Genomic DNA, 23,671 nt, shown 5'->3' with positions numbered 1-23,671 from the left:
GCTCTGTCGGTGCCGACCTGGGCTGAGGTGAGGGAGGAAAAGAGTGTTGACATTGCCTGCCTCCTGGTCAAGGTCAGGCACTTGTAAGTGACATGAACTGCTAATTGGCAACCGGACCCAGTGAAGATCCGGGCTCTTATTTTACAGGGCGGTGACCGGGTTGCCAAGCATGCAGATATTTGGTTTGATGGTGAGGATTGGGAGGAGAAGGTGTAAAGTCACCATCCTCCCTCTGACCACCCCCCCCCCCAGCCCTTGAAAGCATGACCAAATAGGGTTACTACATCCACAGAAATGTGGTCTAACCGATCTCCCTCTCCAAGCACCCTTCAGCCTGCAGGATAATCTGGCACTCCAGGGCAATGTGTCATCCAGCTAGACAGAGAGCAGAAGTGGAGAAAGGAGGAATTGTAAATGGTTAATCTTTGTGCCTGTTGAATGTCTCACCATTACCGTGGCCTTGAACGTAACAGAATTTTGATTATTCGATGGGAATACAACCATGAGACTGAAATACTACTGTCTTATGTGGGAACATGAAAGTTGAGTGCAGGGGTGGGAATAGTATTGTGATGAGTAGTGACAGGTGATGATTGGTTTTGGTTTCATGGTTTGAGATGGAGCCATGTATTAGTACACTTACTGCGGTATTCCATATCAGTGGAAAGGGTATAAAAGTAGAGCAGTCGAGGGACTTGGGGGTAGTTTTTGGGACCCCACCGATGGAGTGGTTGTGAACTGCACTGCGAATTGGCAGAACAGGAAGTGTGCTGTAGTGAGAGGGGCACGTGCATACCTAAATAAGAATCTTAATGCTTGATCTGTTCTGTCCCAATAAACGTAGTTTTAAGAAGATAATTGGGGTTTATGTCTTACTGCCATTCTGGGCCAGTCCAAACCTTTAGTTGTTACAAAACATGCAGAAGGTGCTGATGGATGATAATGGATAATTAGAAAAAAAAACATATTTGCTTAAGAAGAGAAGATACCAAAGATTTTTCTTTGGTAGTTGGTAGGGGGTTGACTTTTTTTTAACATAAAAAATTTATTTTATGATGTATGACCTATCTTTAAATTTTTGATAACAGTGTGGTATACCTTTATGTGTTATGCTATAACATTTTGATCAATTTTATTACAATATATGAATGTACACAAGTTATGTTGAGATGTATCTATGTGTTGCACTCTGTAAATCTTGTTTTTTCTTCTGAATAAAAATATTGTAAAATGAAAGAAAGAAAGAAGATGCAAGATTACTTTAAGTACTATTAAAAAGGGTAAAGAAGTTAGGAAATTTGAGAATTATTGAAGAAATCGTTTCATTCACCAATCCTTGAATTGCAATTTGATCGTGCTTCCACGTTCACTCCGGTACTACATGCAAGTTGAAGAACAATGATATCAAAACAGCCTAGAGGCCAATCAAGAAGCTCTCGGAAAGCAAGTGCTCATGAGGCATTTAAAACCAGAAGCACATAACAACCCTTCTCACTACCTCAGTTCACTTATGTACAGTTCTGGATGAAGAACATACTCATGCATTTGTTCAAACAAATTTCATCTCTAGATTGAACAGACACAATTACATCAAAATTGTCAGTATCACAGCAACAAGAAATAACATAATTTCAAGCAAAACAAGTACATTTAGTTTCATACCAAACAAGTCAAGGTTATGCAATTGGGAGACAGGAACTGTTGCAGGAGTTTGTAAACCAAGAGGTCTTGGGCTGCAGTCAATGACAAAACCTGAATTACTTATTGAAGTCAAATGAACTCTCCCAGAGAGGAATCAAGTCTGGATGAAGATTTCCTTGGTCATGACATTGTGTTGGTGTTGGATCCAGTGCAGGCATCAAGAAATTATTTAACATATGTGGATTGGTCTGACAAAAAAACAAAAGAACCTTCCAAAACAGTCCAAATATTTATTCAACAACTACACATGTAAGGAGAGCAGGAAGCCTCTAAGAAAAAAGCTACTAGACTAAGTTCATAGCTGTCATCCATTTAATGTGTATCATGATACTTTATACATTTTGCACCAATACTCCAAAAATGAGGGGAACTGTGTAGTGCAAATTTAAGTATCAACATTATATTCTCTTGGTAGACATATGTTCTATATTGTATTCCTGATCTACAGGCGGATCTTGTAGTGGGACTCCTTTGCAACAAAGCAAGATTATCACAAACATTCACCAGCTGAAACACCCAACATTTAGACAGTATAATTATGCTCAAGTCAGCATGTAATTATTAATGATTAAAGTGAATGCCATTTGTATTATGATTATCACATTAATTCACAGCATAGGAAATTGAGTTTGCATGTTGTAATTTCTGCACATTCTTTAAAAATGGTTAGTAAAGAGTGCAGAGAGAAAACAACCTTAGAAAATTTATTAGTAGCTACATTCAAATATTAGTTGAGGTCATGCATTAAACACGGTGTTAGGGACTCAACAACCCAACAAACCTGTGGAAAATTGTAATATAGTAACATGAGTCAAGCACCTTTTTGAAACCAGGCTTTGGAAAGGATGAGGATTTGATTCTGGAGAATATTCCACCTTCTCCCTCATTCTGGAAACCACAATTTCAAAAAGGAAAATTGAACTGTTTTAAGTATCTGTACACTTAATATATATGATGGGCTATTCAAATAAAAATTCACATTATTTGTTTTCAAAGCATTCCAAAAATTACTTATGCTATAAATATTATTATTTAAATGGAAATAAAACTAGTGCAAATATACCAGTGATAAAACATGATGACATAAAAATCCTAATGATCTTGGTGATATTATGACAATAATTTATTCAATCTAGGACACTGCTGAATAGAATTTGCCCTTTTCAGAGATGAAAATGTTCTGCAGGGCTGGTGGGAAAGCGGACTGGTGAGAAAGAGGGCTGGTGATCATAGATTTAAATTGGACTTGGTTCTTCAAAATGACACTGAAAAATGGCTAGTGCATCTTTCATGTCAAGACTCTTCACCTGGACTAGATGTTCTAGATGAAGGGTCTCAACTGAGAATATGAACAATCCATTTCTCTCCATAGATGCTGTCTGATCTGCCAAGATCCTCCATCATTTTGGGTGTTGTTTCAGATTTTAGCATCTGCAAGGTCTTGTGTCTGTGGATAGTCTTCAGCCTAGTTTCTTTGGAGTAGTTTTGGAGATCTTTTAGTTTTTTGAAGAAGCATCCATAAAGATAAATTAGGGTAGGAGAGTGCATGTTTCTTATTTGGACTTTAGCAAGGTCCTGCATAGTAGGCTGATCTGGAAGGTTTGGTCCCACAGAATCCAGGGAGAGATGGTTAAGTGGATGTAAAATTGGTTTGGAAGTAGGAAGCAGAGGGTAGTTGTTACTGTGAATGGAGGTCAGTCATGAGTGGTGCATCATTGAGATCATAATTGAGATCTTTATTATTCAAAATACTCAGTGGCCACTTTTTAAGGGGAAACCTATACCCCTGCTCATTATTGCAAATATCTAATTAGTCAATCATACAACAGCAACCCGATGTAAAAAAGCTTGCACACATGGTCAAGAGGTTCAGTTATTGCTCAGACCAAACATCAGAATGGGGAAGAGTTGTGATCGAAGTTTCCACAGACTAATTTTTGGTACCAAAACAGGATAATTTGTGTATCTCAGAAACTTGTGGTCTCCTGTCATTTTCATGCAAAATATTTTCTAGAGTTTATAAAGAATGCAGCAAAAAAAATCCATTAAGTAGCAGTTGTGTGGGCAAAAATGCTTTGTTACTGAAAGAGGTCAAGGGAGAATGGCCACACTTGATTCAAGCTAACAGGAAGATGACAGTAACTCAAATAACCACACATTACAGCAAAAGGGGATCTGTGAACGCTTCGAACCTTGATGTGGATGGGCACAGGAGGTATCTAATGAAATGGTCACTATGTGTAGATTTCAAGACAGACAGGTTGCATTTTGGAAAATCAAACCAACGTAGGACCTGTACTATGAATACTAGGGTACTATGGGGAGTAATGGAACAGAGAGGCAAAGGATACAAGTGCACTTAGACCATTGAAAATGGTTTCACCAGTAGACAGAGTAGTGAAAAAGGCATTTAGCATGCTAGTCTTCATCAGTCAAGGCAATGAATACAGGAATTGGGATATAATGCTGTAGTTGTTGGTGAGGCCGGGATTAGAGGGCCTGAGTTATGGGGAGAGGTTTCTCAGGCTAGAAACGTGGAGAATAAGAGGTGACCTCATAAAAATGTTTAAAATTATGGTGGCATAGATAAGATGATGGCGAATCTTTTTCCCAGGGAATGGGAGTCCAATAGTAGGGGATGTAGATTTAGGGTCAAAAGGGAAAGATTTGAAATGGAACTGAGGGCCAACGATTTCACACAAAGAATGGTGAGCACGTGGAACAATCTGCCAGAAGAAATGGTTGATGCTGATACAATAGTATCATTTAAAAAGCACTTGTGTAGGTACATGGACTTAGAGGGATATGAGCCAAAAGCAGGAAATTGGGACTACTTGGGTGGGCACTATAGTCAGCATGGACTCAATGGGCTGAAGGTCCTGTTGTATTGTTCTGCAACTCTATGATTCTAGTTTAATATTTGTGGTGTTTAAAACACCATTTGGTCCATAAGTTTATTTCCTTAGCGCAGTCCTTCTGGGTGTAATGAAAGTGTAGACTGCAGATTTTAGACCGGAATGTGGTAGCAAGGAGTGATAATGGCCATAGCCTGTGATTTCTCATATCTGGCTTCTTCTCAGCGTCACTTCAAAACCATTGTTGTGTACCATATGCACTGGTCGGAGAACGTGGACCAAATTCCTCACAGCAGCTTAATTTCAGTAGAACTTCAGGAACTATTAGCCTCAAAGACTGTGCTACACTTAGCACCTTGTGGGCTGGATACTGGTCTTCCTCAGGTATTTGGGAGCCCAGAGAGAAGGATGGGATGCACCTGTCAGCTGCTGTGGGGCTGCAAGGTGGTAACAGAATTTTCCCATGCCTTCTCCCCTTGCCCTCACTGCCTACAGCAATTGGCAACTAGTACCATCTAGCCAACTGGTACTGGAAGCATTGAGCCAGTTCCCCACTCTTTCTGCATCTGCTCACTCTCCTGTCACATTGTTTCTGTTCATTTCCAGCCTAGGGGCTGCTTTGGGTTGCAAACTATTCTCAGGAATGGAACCCTGTCATAAGCTGGGACCTGCCTGCCCACGTCATACTTCTCTGTCTCATTTCGACCTCTGTGTTATTTCTGCTTGTTGAAAGAGGAACTGCAATACCACTAGTCAGATCTACCCTAATTCAATGACATTGCAGCCGTTGGGGTTTTTGCTGGTATCCCATCACCATCAACAGTTTCCACAGTCATGGGAAAAAGCTATTTCTTCAGAAATGTGATTTCAGGAAGGGCTGAACGGGAACATGCAGTGGAAGAAGCAATGAACTAGACCAATTATTTAGACAAACAATACACTTCTCTTGACAGCTTGGCCTCTTTGCACTTTGTAACAACACTTTGCTCGAGCAAAAATTGTAGTGCGCCTCTGCAGCAGGAGGAACTGCTAACAGAACAAAATGGATTGAATTGAATCTAAGTAACTGCTTTTTTTTTGCCTTAAAGTTCTAAATTAAAACAAAAATGGCCACTTTACATTCACTTCCTTTCCATTCTTTGGAGTTCAAAGATTCCAAGAGGTGCTCATCCACACACAGAAAAATGTGACCCTCAGCTTTGTAAGGAGGTACATCTGATATTCAGTTTTGTAATTGGCTCTGTTCTTTGTTTTTCTTTCCTTTCCAATATAAACGGATTTTAATGGATTATTTCTCATTTTTCATGTGCTTTATTTCCATTTAGATTAGAATTGACCTATGAGGGATTTGCAGGACAGAATTAATTCCGGATTTGGTTCCAACCTGTTAGATAGGATATTTAAGGAAATTTATACTGAAAAATAGTCTGTTAGTGAACAAACAGTTTTCTCAATAGATATTAGAACATTTTTCAAATAATATTATCAAAAATATCAAGTACTAGCATCAATAATAATAACCACTGCAATAATAAGACCCAGAAATTTTGTATTTTTGTAGACTTGTTAAACAGCACAAAATTAATCCTGTAACTCTATTTTCTCAGAAAATGAAGTTTGTAGCTATATCAATTAATCTCAAAATGAATAATGACTACTGATAGTAGATCCTTCTGTTTATGTTAAACGCTGCTTATTAAACCAGCTTAGGGTGTAGTTGGGAAGTAGGAACTTAAGCAACATTGTCTAAACGAGTGAGCAATTTGCAACCGCATTCATTTTTTGGAGCAGAAGGCGCCACTTTTACACAAGATGAATACTTAAATTTGAAGAAAATGTCATAAGTTGCTATAACAATAAGGAAGCAGTAGATTTCCATGGTTTTATCACTTATGGCTATAAACAGAAAGGAGAAAAAAAACTATGGATTAAAAAACAATTAGAAACATAACTGATAATTGAAAAATTAAGCAATAAATGGATTAACTTATTACAGTCATAGTAATAAGAATGGAATAGAGGTGAGTTTCTGTGATAAATGCATTTGAATTGTCATCCAAGTACATACCTGCAAATAAAATTGGTATTGCCGGATACATGGAATATCAATTTAAAATATTAATACGAAAAATTAAAAGTAAAATGTTGCTATAATGCCCCACCTAGAACATCATGTGTAGTTCTTGTCAGCACACCATACAAATGGATAATGTAAGAAAAAGAATGGGACTTAGGTTTAGGAATTTAAACTGTGAAGATTGGTTAAAATGTTAGACTAAATATTATTGAAGATGTTGAAAACTTAAATTAGGTCACCTCAGGGTGTCTAATACTAAAAGATAGTTAGTGGTAATATGACTGGAATTGCATTCTGAGGTACAGACTATTGACTCAGAGTTTGAATCACTTGGCAGCTGGCAAAGTTAAAGTCACATAATGAAACATGGAATTTAAAAATATAGTTGGCCTTATCAACAGGAACTATGAAATTCCTGCACTGTTTAAATCTGGTTCGCTAGTGTCCTTTGGAGAAGAAAATCTGTTGTTCTTGTCTGTTTTAAACCGCAGACTCACCAGTGAGGATGATTATTAACTGCTTCCTCTGTCCTGGTTCAGCAGGGAATGCAGCAATGAATACGACAATACCCTCTACATGTGAGAGTAGAAGAACTGTTCACAAATGGGTGAACAAAATTAATAGTGAAGAGGGATTTCATGCAAAATAATCTTTTGGAAAAAGATAACTGGACAGATTTTGTTACAAATAAAATTGAGGCTAATAGCGTCTTAAATATACTGTTCAAATGGGACATCTACTACAACATGCAGCTAAATGAGGTAGGCAGGAGCTGCTTTCCCAGAAGTCATTTCCCCAGTAATGGTTGTTGACCATCTTGCCTCACCTTTCATATAGATCCTTCATGTGCTCTGTAGATGTGGATTAAACTCACCAGGAAAGATTAGACATGTTACTCTAGATGAGGATCTAATGTGGTGGAAGTTCTTACTGCTGCTGAACAAAGCCTCCAGCACTGAACTGTAATGTAACTTTTACCTATGAAGAGACTCATTCCTTACATTTTAATTACAACTGAAAGTTTAATAAGTTATTATCTTAAATGTTTTTCTATTTCTTTACTCTCTGTGTCTGATGTGACATACAGACTTGAACACAGGGGTATGGTAGCAGAGTGGCTGCTTTACTGGACCGGTGGGTCCATCTTTAGTCCAATAATTGAGAAGATTCATTGAGTGATCCACCAGCATGAGTTTAAATCTCACTACTTAAGTACATTAAATATAAAACTGATCTTAGACGATCAGACCATATGTTTGGTTTATTGTCAATGCCCGTTTGGTTCACTAGAATCCTTCAAAAAAAACTTTCAGCCCCACCTTGCAAGGGTGTTGCAGATTTATACTTCTTTTGACGAACAGAAAAAAGGAAGCAATTCCCAGAACTGTAATGTGGCAATTGACTGTGGATTACTTCTTTACAAGTCTAAGAGCACAGTGGAAAACCCCAGCTGTGGGTGTTTTATACATACAATGAAGAGGTGGTAAAAGTCACTGGAGACTGCAGATTATATATCTATTAACCTGGCCAGCAATCAGTACTATGAAAGAGCTGAGTGGAAACTCATTTGTAGGTGAGGGGAAGGAACTACAATAAAATCTATTTCACATTAGATATGGAGGCACTAGCTTAGTCAATCAAGATGGAATAGAATCCCATATGTTGCCTTGTTCAGCAATCATAGACCTTGGGTTCAATTCTGCAAATCCAAATACAGTTTTTTTTTTGTCTTCATCAATATTGTAGTGCGATGGAACTGAGAAAAGAACTAAGAAAACTAAGAAAAAACAAGTATATTCTCCAGTCAGAGAGCACAAACATGGAGTTAAGTTATAGAGATCCTTAACCACCATCAAAAGATAGTGCAAAAAGTACCTTAGAGAGCTGAGTAACCCAAACTAAAAGTTACTTTACGTAAGCACTGTTCGTATCGCATATTGTTTTGTGATTTATTTCTAGGAGACCTCCTGAGCCAGGTTTTTCAAGTTTTTCGGTAAGTTGTTATTTATTGTGAGTGAAACAGTGATTGAAAGATCCTGCCAGATATTCACTCTGTAATTAAGTTTATCCTTACCCGGGGATGGTGACCTGGAACGGGTGGTGCTGGAGTTAATCCAAGAGAATCTAGACAAAAAATTACAACAAGACTGTTAATGGAATTTGATACCATATTTATATATTAAGTCATTCTTTATCTGGAATTTCAATACTTCTTGAATAAAGGTGATGGGGAAATTTCATAATTAAAACAAAATGCGATTTGAAATAATTAACATAATTATTGTGCTTAAGCCTTAGGAGCTTAAATCTGCAAGATATGATCATATGAACAGCAACAAACTACTTGTGGTGTAAATGCGTTAGTTGTAAATTGAAAATTTAGTTTTAGTTGCAAATGTCACAGGAATTAACAGTTTTGCGGGCTCCGTGTTGAAAAATTCATAAATGTGTTAAAAATTACAGAAACATAAAACAGGACTGACCCTTCAGAACTTTATCAGTGGTGTATTAACTGGCATGGTGACACAGCTATTAATGCTGTTGTCTCACTGATCTAGATTCAATTCTAACCTCTGATGCTATCTATTTAGAAGTTGCACATTTTCCTTGTTACAGTTCCCTCTGACACAATGTTACTCCAGGGTGCTGTGGTTTCTCAAATATCCCAAAGAGATATGGGCTGGTAGGTTAAGCAACCACTGTAAATTATCCCTGATTTTAGTAGCTGGTGGGATAATTTTTTTTATTTATTGAGATGCAGCGTGGAATACGCACTCCCGGCCCTTTGAGCTGTGCTGTCCAACAATCCCTCGACTTAATCCTGGCCTAATCATGGGACAATTTACAATGACCAATTAACTACCAACTAGTACGCCTGGACTGTGGGAGGAAACTGGAGCACCCAGAGGAAATCCACATGGTCACAAGGAGAACATACAAGCTCATTACAAGCAGCAGTGGGAACATCGTGGAGTGTTAGTGGTTATGTGTATAAGAAATAGGTCATAATAAAATGGGAGAATGGGATTGATGAAACTGGTCCAAGAGCTGTCATGGAATAAATGTCATAAGGACATATAAAAAAAAACTTTATGGATGTAATAATATTGCAACTGATCCAGTATACAATGTAATTCTACAAACTGTATATATCAACCCCAACATACAAAATTACTTCTAGCTCCTCAAAAATGCATGCATTTCACTCATAGTGCAAGTGGAAGGTTTGGGTAAGAAAGCACTGGTAAACATGTTTATTAACAACAGGATTATTAAATCATCTCTCCAACTCCATTACCATTACTATTAAGCCAATGCCGTGTGCTATTAAAACATTGCAATTAATCTTAGAAGTCTTCTCACAAACTCTGTCTGATCTATTGAGCATTTTCAACAGTTGCTCATTTAATTAAGGATTTCCAGCATCAGCAGAAAATGTTAGAGACTGGCCGGTGTAGCATTAGGTGAGCGAGTCAACGTATTCTCTGTCCTCTTAGAAAGAACTTATCACAGTCCTTTGAGAAATGGGTGGACAAAATAAAACGAGAGGCCTTTCCACCCTAGATGTTATCAGCTGGGCTTTGCTGAAGTGGGCGTGCCTCTGCTGTCGAGCGGCAAAAGCGATATCCACTCTTGCAGCACCACGCATCTTGCTGACCACAATGTCTGAGGAAAGGTCATAACCTTAAGGAAGGACAGAGCCACAAATATGTGCTCCTCAACAAGTCAATACTCTAGGTGAGGAAAGTTTAAAAGGAAGTGGGAGTAAATAAAAGCACAATAAAATAAAATCGTAAAATAAAACTTTATGAAGTTAATCGTCCAGATAAATTTTCTAGCAGTTTCTTATGTATTGAATTTTTTATTTATACACTTGTACAACAAATACCTGTTTTCACCCACTGACACCAGCCTAAAGTAAAAGCAGCTGTGCAAGAGCGGTAACATACCAACTGGATGGTCGGGATTTGGGCATGGCTCCGTGAGAACGCGGAGAAGGCCATCTGACTTGTAACAGTAGTGGTCAACCATCTGGGGAGAAAGTTTTAAATTAAATGAAAAAATCAGTAGCATAATATGTCATTCCCAAGCACAAGCAAAACTCCTACTTACACACAAGCCATAAAACTCAGATACACAAAACACGTACTCAAACACAGTTAGCAGGCACACAAACAAAACATATGAAAAAAGCACAAAACACTTCCACACACGTGCAGTGTATGATGGCAAGATTTGAGGCAGAGTTTTGCTTTCAGTGTCATTAACCATTTGAATTACCTTCCATATTAAACTACTTAACCAGATTTTTTCCTCAAATATCTATTCAGACTCATGCAAATTACTGAATATAAAATTATCCATGAATCAATTTTTAGAACAAATATTCCAATGTACATTAGTAAGTGTTCTTTATACATTTGTAAGTGGCAATCTGGCACACAAATACTGCATAACCTAAGCATAACGTAAGCAATTTGTGTCAGACTCTGATACGCATTATCAAAATGACTTCAAGAAACTATACAGAGACAATAAATAATTTCATTGTTGTACAGCAGTCAGAAAATCAAACGTTACTTTAATATTTAAAACCTCTCAAAGTGGTTAGCATCATTGGAAGGACACCCAGTTTCAGGAGCAAAATGGCTTCCAGTTTGGTCTTGGAAAAGCCTGCGGAAACTCAATTTACACCATAAGACCATAAGATATAGGAGCAGAATTAGGCCACTTAGTGTATCAAGTCTGCTCCGCTGTTTCATCATGGCTGATCCAATATTCCTCTCCACCTTAATCTCCTACCTTCTCCCCGTATCCCTTCATGCTCTGACCAGTCGAGAAACTATCAACATCTGCCTTAAATATACATAAAGATTGACCTCCACAGCTGTCTGTAGCAATGAATTCTATAGATTAACTACTCTCTGGCTAAAGAAATTCCTCCTCAACTCCATTCTAGAAGGACATCCCTCTATTCTGAGGCTGCATACTCTGGTCTTAGACTCTCCCACCATAGGAAACATCCTCTCCACATCCACTCATCCACAGCCTTTCACCATTCAATAGGTTTCAATAAGGTCACCCCTCATCCTTCTGAACTCCAGTGAATACAGGCACAGAGCCATCAAACACTTTTTATATGCCAAGCTATTCAAATGTGGAATCATCATCGTGAACCTCCTTTGAAACCTCTCTAGTTTCAGCACATCCTTTCTAAGAAAAGGGGCCCAAAACTGCTCACAATACTCCATGAGGCCTCACCAATGCTTTATAAAGTCTCAATACAGTATTACATTGTTGCTTTTATATTCTAGTCTAAAATTGCAATTGCCTTCCTCACCACAGACTCAACCTGCAAATTAGCCTTTAGGGAATCCTGCACAAGGACTTCCAAGTCCCTTTGTGCCTCAGTTTTTTGTATTTTCTCCCCATTTAGAAAATATTCAGTCCTTTTATTTCTTTTACCAAAGTGCATGACCACACACTTCCTGACCCTACATTCCATCTGCCACTTCTTTGCCCATTCTCCTAATCTGTCTATATCTCCCATAGGCTCTCTACTTCCTCAAAACTACCTGCCCCTCCCACTTTACGACAAAGCCATGAATTTCATCAACCAAATGATTAACGTATAAGGTACAAAGTCCCAACACAGAGCGCTGTGGAACACCACTAGTCACTGGCAGCCAGCCAGAAAAGGCTCCCTTTATTCCCACTTTTTGCCTCCTATCTAACAGCCGCCTCTTTATCCAAACTAGAATCTTTCATGTAATACCATGGACTTGTAGCTTGTTAAGCAGCCTCATGTGTGGCACCTTGTCAAAGGTTTACTGAAAATCCAAATACACAACATCAACCAATTACTTCGAAAACCTCCAACAGATTTGCCAGGCAAGATTTTCCTTTGAGGAATCCATGCTATATTGTTATTTACTTTCTTCACTTTCTGCACTTGCTTAGGGTGATGTGGAGGGATTTGCACTGAAATAAATCAATATAACCCGTGCAAACTGTAGACCAGAGCATGGAAAGTTGCAACAATTTGTGTTAACCCATTTCTGTTGTCATCGCTTAACTTAGGTGCCCACAGTCTAACTAGAATGGTAATGAGCTGACAATGATATTTCTTAGGTCTTCAAGCAATCTTACATTGGAAAGACGACTGGAATAGATATTGAGTGAAAACAAAAGTGAAATCTATTTCAATGAAACCTCTGCAGAAATGTTCAAGGGAATCTTGAATAAGGATCTTTATTTTTCTTCCATAAACATTCAATTTCTTGTAGTTGTGAAGAATAAAATTGATGATAAGTGGGCAAGATGCCATTGAATGAAATGTGACTTGAATTGATTAGAGCAACTGATTTTTAATGGAAATCAGGTTGAGAAATGGTCAAGTGGAGAAATTTCATTATCTGTCGAAGGAAGCTCAGGTTTGGATGAAGCAGAGGTCAGAATGAGAATCAGAATTGGGTTTAATATTATTAGCAAATGTCATGAATTTTGTTGTTTTGCAGCAGCAGTACATAGCAATAGAAAATATTTTTTTAAATATATAAATTACAATAAGTATATATAAAAACAATTAAGCAACATACACAAAATACTGGTGAAACGCAGCAGGCCAGGCAGCATCTATAGGAAGAAGTACAGTCGACGTTTCGGGCCGAGACCCTTTGTCAGGACCCATAAAAACAATTAACTTCAATAAGTAGTGCAAGAAAGAGGAAAACAAAAGTGATGTAGTGTTCATGAATTTATTGTCCATTTGGAAATCTGACGGTGTAAGGGAAGAAGTTGTTACTGAAATGTTGAGTGCGTGTTTTCAGGCTCTTGCACTCCTTGTTGATGTTACCAATGAGAATACGGCATGTTCTGGGTGACAGGGGTCCTTAATGATGGATGCCACCTTTGTGCTGCATTGCCCTTTCAAGGTGTGCTGGATGCTGGGGAAGCTAGTGCCCATGATGGAGCTGGCTGAGTTTACAACTTTCTACAGCTTTTTCTGCTCCTGCAGAGAAGCTCCTCTACACCAAATGTTGATGCAACCAGTTCAACTGCTCTCCACAATGTATCTGTAAAAATTTGCAAGCGTCTTTGGTGACATACCAAATCTCCTCAAACTCCTAATGAAACGTAGCTGCTGTCTTGCCTTCTTTATATTTGCATCAATTTGTTGGGCCCAGGATAGACCTTCAGAGAAGTTGACACTCAGGAACTTGAAACTGCTCACCCTTTCCTCTACTGTTTCCTCGATGAGGACTGGTGTGTATTCCCTCAACTTTCCCTTCCTGAAGTCCACAATTAATTCCTTGGTCTTACTGATGTTAAGCTCAAAGTTGTTTCTGCAGCACTACTGAACCAGCTGACCTATCTCGCTTCTATGAGGAAATCTGCAGATGCTGGAAATTCAAGCAACACACACAAAATGCTGGTGGAACACAGCAAGCCAGGCAGCATCTATAGGGAGAAGTGCTGTCGGTCTCGGCCCGAAACATCGACAGTGCTTCTCCCTATAGATGCTGCCTGGCCTGCTGCGTTCCACCAGCATTTTGTGTGTACTATCTTGCTTCTATATGCTTTCCCGTCACCAACTAGAATTCTGTTGACAATACTGCGTTATCAGCAAATTTAAGATTGGCGTTTGAGATATGCCCAGCCACACAGCTGTGGGTGTAGAGAGGATAGAGCAGTAGGCTAAACACACATCCTTTGGGTGTGCCAGTGTTGATTGTTAGCTAGGAGCTGTAAATTCTGACCCACACTGACTGTGGTCTCCTGATGAAGAAGTCAAGTATTCAGTTGCAGAGGGAGGTGCAGTGGCTCAAGTTTTGGAACTTGTTGATTTGAAGGGAGGGTATGATCCTGTTGAATGCTGAGCTGTAATTTTCCAGGTGATCCAAGGCTGGGTGGGGAGACAATGAGAGTGCATCCGCTGTAGACCTATTGTGGCCATAAGCAAATTGTAGCAGTCCTGGTCCTTGCTTAGGTAGGAGTTGATTCTGGCCATGATCAACCTCTCAAAGTAATTCATCACTGTAAATGTGAGTACAACTGGGCAATAGTCATTGCCCACCCTGCTCTTTTTGGGCACTGGTATGATTGTCTCCCTTTTGAAGCAGGTGGAACCTCCAACTGTAGCAGTGAGAAAATGAAGATGTCCTTGAATACTCCTGACAGTTGGTTGGCCCAGGTTTTTAGAGACCTACAAGGTTCACCATCAGGGCCTGATCACTGGTGACGGTTCATCAGAAAGATGTTCTGACAATGGCCTGAGAGACAGAGACCACAAGGTCACCAAATGCTACAGGAAGTTTCACAGATGTAGTTTTATTCTCCTTGTAAACGCTTACATAAAAGGCATTGAGCTCATTGGGGAGCTCATTCGTGATGTTTGGTTTCCCTTTGTAGGAAGTAATGACTTGCAAATCCTGCAAGAGTTAACGTGCACCTAATTCCATCGCTAACCTCAGTTGTTTTCTCACTCTTAAAATAGCTTTCTGTAGCTCATAACTGGACTTCTTATATTGTTCTGGATCACCAGTCTTGATTACAATAGATCTAGCCTTAAGCAGACTACAGATCTCCTGGTTCATCCAGGGCTTTTGGTTTGAGAATGCCCGTTACATTCTCAAAGGTACACACTCAAGCATACAGGTTGATGAAGTTGGTGACAACTGTGGCATATTCATTCAGACTCGAAGATGAATCCCTAAATATTGTCCAATCCACTGAGTCAAAGTAGTCCTGTAAATGCTCCTCTGCCTCCCTTGACCATACCCTCTTGGTCCTCAGCACTGGTGCTATGGTCTTTAGTCTCTGCCAATGCGCTAGGAGTAGAAGTACAGCCAGGTGATCAGTGTGGATGTGCGATGGCATGGTAAGTGTTCTTGGTGGTGGTGTAACACTGGTGACATGCGTTGACTCAACTGGTTCCACAGGTGATACGTTGGTGGCAGTTGTTCAGCGACTTCTTCAAGCTGGCCTGGTTAAAATCCCCCGCAATGATATGGAAGGCATCAGGGTGCCTTGCTTTGTGCGTGCTGACTATGTTGCTCAGATCCTCCAGTGTCCACCTGATGTTGGCCTGAGGTGGAAAGTACACCGCTACCAAGATGATGGTAGAAATAAAATGGATGATTTTTGACCTTTAGATATTCCAGGTCGAGGGAGCAGGACTGAGTCAGAACTGCCATGTCTGGTACACCATGATGAGTTCATGACAAAGCATACTCCACCTCCTTCACCTTTAAATGCCTGAGCAGTCCTGTCTTTGTGGAGAATGGTGATGCTATCGGGCTGTAGTGCTGCATCAGAAATGTCAGGGAATAGCCATGCTTCTGTGAATAAAAGGTGACAGCAGTCCTTGATGCCCCACTGGTACAGTAATCTTGCTCTGAGGTTTTCAATGTTATTTTCTAGAGACTGTACATTTGCCAGCAGGATAGCTGGGAGTGGAGGGTCTAAGGCCTCAGCAGTTCAATCATACTTGTAGACCTGCTTCCATTCTCTTAAAGGGGAGCTGCACTCTCGACCTGAGCCTGCAGTTTTGCCTCCCTTGATTTTGAGTATTAACAGATTTTGTAAACGTCTTAAAATGATGTTCCTTACTGAAATATGCATGGCTGTGACTGTAGTAGTAGTCCTAAGTAGAATATTTGATAATTCCCCCCGGAGCTACACACAGCCACTTATTGGCACCATCTTAGACTGAGTGATTACCTGGTCTCAAGGGAGAATAAAATGTAAAAAGGGAAGAGAGCTAAAGATAATTAAGAACTGAAAGCTAAATTTAAAGAACACTTTAAAGCTTCCTTTAGGGGAGACATTACAAAAATAAGTTATTGAAATTTAGAAACAGAAATCAAAACACTACAGTTGATGGAAATCCAGAATAAAAAATGCTGGAAACACAGAGCAGGATGGGGAGCATTGGTGGAGAGAGAAACAGAGTTAATGTTTCAGTTCAAAGACCCTTTGGCAGAAATGAAAAAAATAGAAAAGAGGATAGTTATAAATTGCAGAGGATAGGGGTGGGATGGAAGGGACAAAAGTAATAATGAGGCCAGGTTACATAAAGATAAATACAATTTCTGAAAATCTAGGAAATACTCAGCAGGCAAGATATAATCTTTGGAAAGTAAAACAAAGTCATATTTCAGGTCAATGACACTTCATTAGCCCAAGGAAAGAGAAAGGACTGTTTTAATAATACAAAAAATGTGAGGGAAGGAGAGCTCGGAATCCATGATGGGGTTAGGTCAGGGCTGCTCTGAGGATAAGCTGTGGAGACCACCCAGTCAACGAGCCAAGGGAGAGTGAGGTTTTAAAGTGTATTTTCAGTGCACAAATAGATGAATTGATAATCTTCCATGTTCTCACACAGAACTCAAAAATTTTGCTGCATATTCCCACTCATAGTCTGACTCTTCCCTTCTCTTTCTGAATCTCTCCTCACCTACCTCAAGCACATAGACTCCCACAATTATATCAACTATACTTCCTCTCACCCTAACTCCTATAAGGACTCCACTCCATTTCCCAACTTTTTTCTCCAACTCTGACATGTTTATTCTGATGACGGGTCTTTCGTCACTTTGCCCTTCCTTTAGCTCATGAACAAATTTCAGCTGGCTTCACCTTATCGCAGAAATTCCCTTTGTGCTATTCATACATCTTCCCCATGTTCTCTGCAATTGAAACCCCACTTTTTCTCTTGGTCGCAGTTCTTTGACCTGGAAACTTAACTGAGTTTCTCATTCCACAGATACTGCCTGATCTCTTGAGGTCAGCTGGAATTTGCTCTCATTTTACTGCTGCAATTTCTATTTGCACATTCAGGATTTTTGATGAGGACATAATGGCCAATTAGATAACCTTCCAAGAGCATCCATCCCTTACTCTACAGCTAAGAATCTTCTTAAAACACTTTTCATGCAATCAATTACTCTGAAGCTATTAATGGGCATGGAATGAGAGGAAAAAATATTAAAGTCATTCATTATATTGAAATGAAACAAAAATAAAAATATGAATATTGCAGTCAATCAGTTGACTTTATTGCAATGCAGTTGATTGTAGGGGTTTAATACTAGCAATAGTGTTAACGTTTTGTGCCACAGGGCCAGATCACTTTTAAAACACTGTATTCTAAAACCTGTCTGTATTTTGAAACAGTTTACACTTTATTATCAGTATGCTACTTCCTATAGATTGCACGATGTGCATATTTTTAAATTCTCATCTTTGTCATTTTACCTACTACTTCCCACTAACAGTGGGCTCGTTACTGGTATCAAGGAACTGCACTCAATCAATCATGCATCAAACCACTGAGTTGTACCCAACTTCTGCTAACAAGCCAACCAGTTTTCAATATTTTGTTTTTCTTTAACAGTGACATTCTCAAGATGGCACAATGTTAATTTTAAACCATGCATTACAAAGGGAAGGTTATTTTTTTAAGAAAAAGTGTGAAAAAAATATAGTCATCATCAAGGACAGCCACCATCCAGGCCATGCTCTCTTCTCACTCCTCCCATCAGGCAGGAGGCACAGAAGCCTTAGGTCCCACACCACCAGGTTCAGGTACAGTAATTATCCTATAACCACAGGCTTCTGCACTCACCTCTACTCTGAACTGATCTCACAAACTGCAGACTCACTTTCAAGGACTCTAACATTTATTATTTATTATTAAGTATTATAGCGAAGTGTGGACCTCTAAAGAGTCTGATGGGTTCAGTTGGGAAACTTCCCAATCTCTAATAATCTGATCAAGACCAGGACCAGTAAATCAAAGGCTACTCTCTGCAGATACCAACGAAACCGTGGATTGGAAGAAAGGAAACTTCAGAGAAATGAATTAAAATAATACTTAAAATTGCTAGATCGGTCAGTAATCATTTATAAAATAGAAGAAAGTGTAGCATCATATGGACCTTCTGGCCCAAAATTTTGTATTGAACTACATAAACTTACTCCACAATCAATCTAACCCTTCCCTTCTAAGCAGCTCATAACCATCAATTTTCTTACATCAATGTGTTATCCAAGAGACTCTTAAATACCCCTATGGCATTAGCCTCCACCACCACCCACAGCGGTGCATTCCAGGCACCCTTCACTCAATGTGTAAAAAGAAAACTACCTCTGACATCTCCCCTAAGCTTTCCTCCAAGTATCTTTAATGGATATCTTCTGGTATTAGCCATCAACACCCTGGGAAAAGAATGCTGGCAGTCCACTCTATTTATCTTATATACCACTATCAAATCGCTTCCCTTTTTCCTTCACTCATTCCACTTTATTTTTGGCATGCTAATTAATTAAATTGGAACTTCAAGAATAATATTGTGCTATTTTTGATGCTATTGCTGAGAAATTTCTTGTTCACTTGCTGTGATCATTTTAAGTGTATTGTCACATAACAGGACAGAAAACTTCCAACTTTTCTTAAAAGTCTGACTTTTTTAAATAAAGAGAAAAGGTCAGCTACCATAAAACAACAATTCGTACTTAGTGCTGAAAAGGTATTTTTGTGACTGATAATATACGATTAATTTCAAAATAAATATGCAAAATTACGTTTCAGTGTAGCTATAGAAATCATTGAGGGAATGACAATTGAAGTAGTCTTAAAAAAACAGATCTCAACATTATCACACCTGCCAGAGAGTGTCAAACTTTTTCCCATCTGGAATGGATAGCTTCCCTGTTTTGTCCCTGTCAATCCGATAATGATATATTTTGCCGTCGTGAAACAAACACAGAGCATACGATCCCTTGTCATCACGATCTCTTACTCTGTAAAGAAAAAGAATTGCAATCATTATTCAGGCAAAGTCACAATGTAAGTGTGCTACAGAATTTTTTCAGGTGAGAATCGATTATTAGAAAGTGATCCAGAATCCAATAAGTAATCTCTTTCTCCTTCCACACATGCTGAGTGTTTCCCGCATTCTCTGTTTTTATTTCAGGTTTCCAGTGTCTGCAGCTTTTTGATTTCCAAAGAACATACATCTAACTTTTATAACTATTCTACTTTATTATATTTAGAGATGCAGTGCAGAATAGGCCTTTCTGACTCTTCAAGCTGGACCACCCAGCAACCCCTGACAATCCCCAGTTTAACCATAACCTAATCACAGGACAATTTACAACGACCAATTAACCTACTAGCCAGTACTCTTTGGATTGTGGGACAAAACCAGAGCACCGGGTGAAAGCCCATGCATTCCAAGGGGTGGACGTACATACTTCTTAAAGAGGACGCCAGGATTGAACTCCAAATTCAGATGCCCTGAGATGTAATAGCATCAAACTAACCTCTACATTACTGTGGTGCACCAAAACTTTGTGATGCAACAACCCATTTATTCCTGGAGTTAGCCTAACAAATCTACTTTGGATTCTTTAAATGCTGCAATATTCAAAACTGTCCACAGTCAGCCCTACCAACACATTGTAACAAAAATGCTTTTTTAAAACTCCAAACTCACAGTAATAAAGGCCAACATAAATTTGCCTTCTTATTTACCTGATGTGCCAGCACACTAACTTTATGTACTTCATGCCTCTGTACTCCATTTGCAAACTTCCTCCATCATAAAAATTGTTTGACTTTTGAATTTTTGTATTAAGGTACTTGATGTTACACTTTCCTACTTTAAATTCCATTTGATAAGTCTTTTTCCACTAACTCAACCAATATGAACCCTGTTGCAGAATCCAGGTATTATTCCAATTAAACCATGTTCTATCAAATATTATTTGCATCATCTGCAACCCTTGGACACCTTCCATTCATTAATAAAGATATAAGTAATTGTGGACCAAAGACTAATCATTGGAGCATTTCACTCAGTATATCTTCCCTTTTTGAAGGAAAAAACATGTATTCTGACTCTTTTTAAATATGGTAACCAGTCTTCAATATACGTTAATACATTTCCCCAATAAAGTGAATTCTTAACATGTCTTTATGTGACACCTAATCAAATGCCATCTAGAAATCCAAATGCACTACATCCACAGTTTCTCCTCTATTGATTCTGCTTGTCCAATACAATTTCCATTCATAAAACAGTGTTTGAGTGCATTAGGCTTATCTGAATTATCAGCTACTTCTTCCATGATTATCAATTGCAACATCTTCCCAATAACCGGTAATGACTGGCATGGATTTTCTTGGGTTTTTTTCTTCCTTCCTTCTTGAACAAACGTGTCAAAGTCACAATTTTCCTATCCTTTGGCACTCTCCAGGAACTCAGTGAGTTTTGGAAAACATCAACCAATAGCTGTGCTGTCTAGGTAGCATTTAAAGCCCTTGGATGCAGGCTTCGGGTCCGAGCAACCTGCCTACCTGTGATCCTACTATTCTTCACATATCTTTTTGCTCATGATAGGAGTGTTACAAACTCTTCTATTTCAAACTGGACTATCTGTGATCTTTAGAATGTTTATTGTGTTTTCTGCCAAGAAGCCCAAAGCAAAGTATTGGTTTTAACAATCTGCCCTATCCTTGTTTTTTGTTATTCATTGGCTGGTATATCATGCTCACCTGAGTGACCTACTTCCTTTTAATATGGCCATGGCAGTTCCTGCGTTTGTTTTAGAACATAGAGCACAGATCAGTGTAGCACAACAATATTCCCTTCAGCCCAACACACAAACGTTGTTAAGATATTACTTGTCAGTTTACTCATATGATCATTGTACTTCTTCCTTATTAACCTTATAGTCACAGCATCATGGAAAATTACAGCACAGAAATGGGCCCTTTGGCCCATCTAGTCCATGATGAACCATGCTGTTGAATACAGTTGCTGGTCTACCACTAGCTTTACCACGTTGTACGCTTCAGAATTTGTTTTAATATTGCCCTTTGTAAACCGCGCATGATTTCAGAATCAGAATCAGCTTACTATCTCTGTCTTGCATGATGTGAAAATTGTCGTTTTGCAGGAGCAGTACAAAGCAAAGACCTACAATTACTACAAATTACAAAATAAATAAAGATGCAAAAAAAAACATAACAACAAGATGGAGTTCGTGGACCATTTAGAAATCTTATAGCAGAGGGGAAGAAGATGTTTATGAACTGTTGAGTGTAGGTCATCAGGCTCCTGAAACTCCTCTCTGATGGTAATAATGAGAAAAGGGCATGTCTCAGATGTTGAGGGTCTTTAATAATGGATGCTGCATTCGTAAGGTAGCATCTGTTAAAGACATGCACGATGGTGGGGATGCTTGTGCCCGTGATGCAGCTAGCTGAGTCTACAACCCTCTACGGCCGCTTGCGATCGTGTGCATTGGAACCTCCATACCAGGCTGTGATGCCACTAGTCGGTATACTTTCCACTGTACATCTATCAAAATTTGCAAGAGTCTTTGATGACATATGAAATCTCAAAGTTCTAATTAAGTTTAGCCACTGCCATGCCTTCTTCATGATTCTACCAATGTATTGGGCCAAGGATAGATCAGTGTTGACACCGAGGAACTTAAAGCTGCTCATCCTTTCCACCACTGACCCCTCAATGAGGATTGGTGCATGTTCTAATGACTTCCCCTTCCTGAAGACCATAATCAATTCCTTGGTCTTACTGATAAGGTTGCTGTTGTGACACCACTCAACAAGCTGAACTATCTCATTTCTGTATACCTCCTCATTACCAACTGAGATTTTATCAACAACAGTAGAATCATCTGTGAATGCATAGAGGTGTTTGAGCTGTGCTTAACCACACAGTCATGAATGTAGAGAGAGTAGAGCAGTGGGTTTATCAGGTATTCATGAGGTGCACCTGTTGACTGTCAATGAGGAGGAGATGTGTTGACTGTGGTCTCCCAATGAGAAAGTCAAGGATTCAGTTGCAGGGGGAGGTACAAAGGCACAGGTTTAAAAGCTGTGTAGATGATAGTATTCAACACTGAACTATTATTGATAAACAGCAGCCTAATATACAGAAAGTTTTGCTCTAACTAGGTGCTCCAAAGCAGAATGGAAAATCAGTGAGGTTAAATCTGTTGTGGACCTGTTGCAGAAGTAGGCACACTGCAATGGGACCAGATTCTTGCTCAGGGAGAATTATTTCTAGCTGTGAACAGCCTTTTGGAACACTTCATAATGATAGATGTGAATGCAACCTAATCATTGAGACAGCTTATCCTGCTCCATGCACACCAGTATGATTGCTGCCCCTTTGAAGCAGGTGGGAATCTTAGTTCACACCAGTGTGAGGTTGATGAAGTCCTTGAACTTCCCAGCCCATTAGTCAGCTCAGGTTTGCAGTATCTGCCAGGTCCACCATCAGCCCCTGATGCCTTGCGAAATTTCAGCCTCTTGAAGGATGTTCTGACATCACCCCTGAGACAGAGATACCAGGGTCACCGGATGCTGTGGTGTAGTTTTTATTTTCCACAGGTGTAGTTTTGTTCTCCCTTTCAAAGCATGCATAAAAGGCATTGTGCTAACTGGGGAGTGAAGCATTACTGTTACTCACACTGTTAAGTTTTGCCTTAGAAGTAGTGGCATGCAAACCCTGCCATGGCTGTTGTTCATCCAATTATAGGGCATATGTACAAAATTAAGGGAGGGAAGTTTAGGGGAGACATCAGGGTTTGTTTTTTTTTACACAGAGGGTTGTGAGTGCCTGGAATGACTTGCCAGGGATGGTGGTGGAGGCTAAAACATTAGGGGTATTTAAGAGCCTCTTGGACAGGCACAAGGATGAAAGAAAAATGGAAGGTTATGGGGTAGTGTGGGTTTTGTACATTTTTTAAAGTATTATATGGGTCGGCACAACATGGAGGGCTGAAGGGCCTGTGCTGTGCTGTAGTGTTCTATGGTTCTATGGTTAATTGTACATTTAATCTCCTGGTTCATCCAGTGATTCTTGTTTGGTAAAATTCAGCACATTTTCAAAGGCACACACTCATTCACATGGATCTTGATGAAGTCAGTGATAGCTGTGGCATTTTCATTCAGACATGGAGGTGAATTCCTGGATATAGTCCAGTCTACCAATTCAAT

General features: G+C 39.3%; 1 protein-coding gene across 2 annotated transcripts in view; it reads right to left on the bottom strand.

Moving 5' to 3' along the window:
- syk (spleen tyrosine kinase) overlaps positions 1 to 23,671 on the bottom strand; it is a 127,797-nt gene that overhangs the window by 38,620 nt on the left and 65,506 nt on the right. The window contains exons 4-7 of one of the 2 annotated variants that reach the window (XM_073071884.1): positions 19,302 to 19,440; positions 10,584 to 10,665; positions 8,708 to 8,757; positions 2,521 to 2,589 (exon numbers count right to left, since the gene is read on the bottom strand). In XM_073071884.1, the coding sequence (XP_072927985.1) occupies positions 2,521 to 2,589; positions 8,708 to 8,757; positions 10,584 to 10,665; positions 19,302 to 19,440 (340 nt within the window). The remainder of the gene's footprint in view (positions 1 to 2,520; positions 2,590 to 8,707; positions 8,758 to 10,583; positions 10,666 to 19,301; positions 19,441 to 23,671) is intronic. The other variant, XM_073071891.1, reaches the window with a different exon arrangement.

The sequence above is a fragment of the Hemitrygon akajei genome, chromosome 2, assembly GCF_048418815.1.
Source record: "Hemitrygon akajei chromosome 2, sHemAka1.3, whole genome shotgun sequence".
Lineage (NCBI taxonomy): Eukaryota > Metazoa > Chordata > Chondrichthyes > Myliobatiformes > Dasyatidae > Hemitrygon > Hemitrygon akajei.
This window is presented reverse-complemented; position numbering and strand designations above follow the sequence as displayed.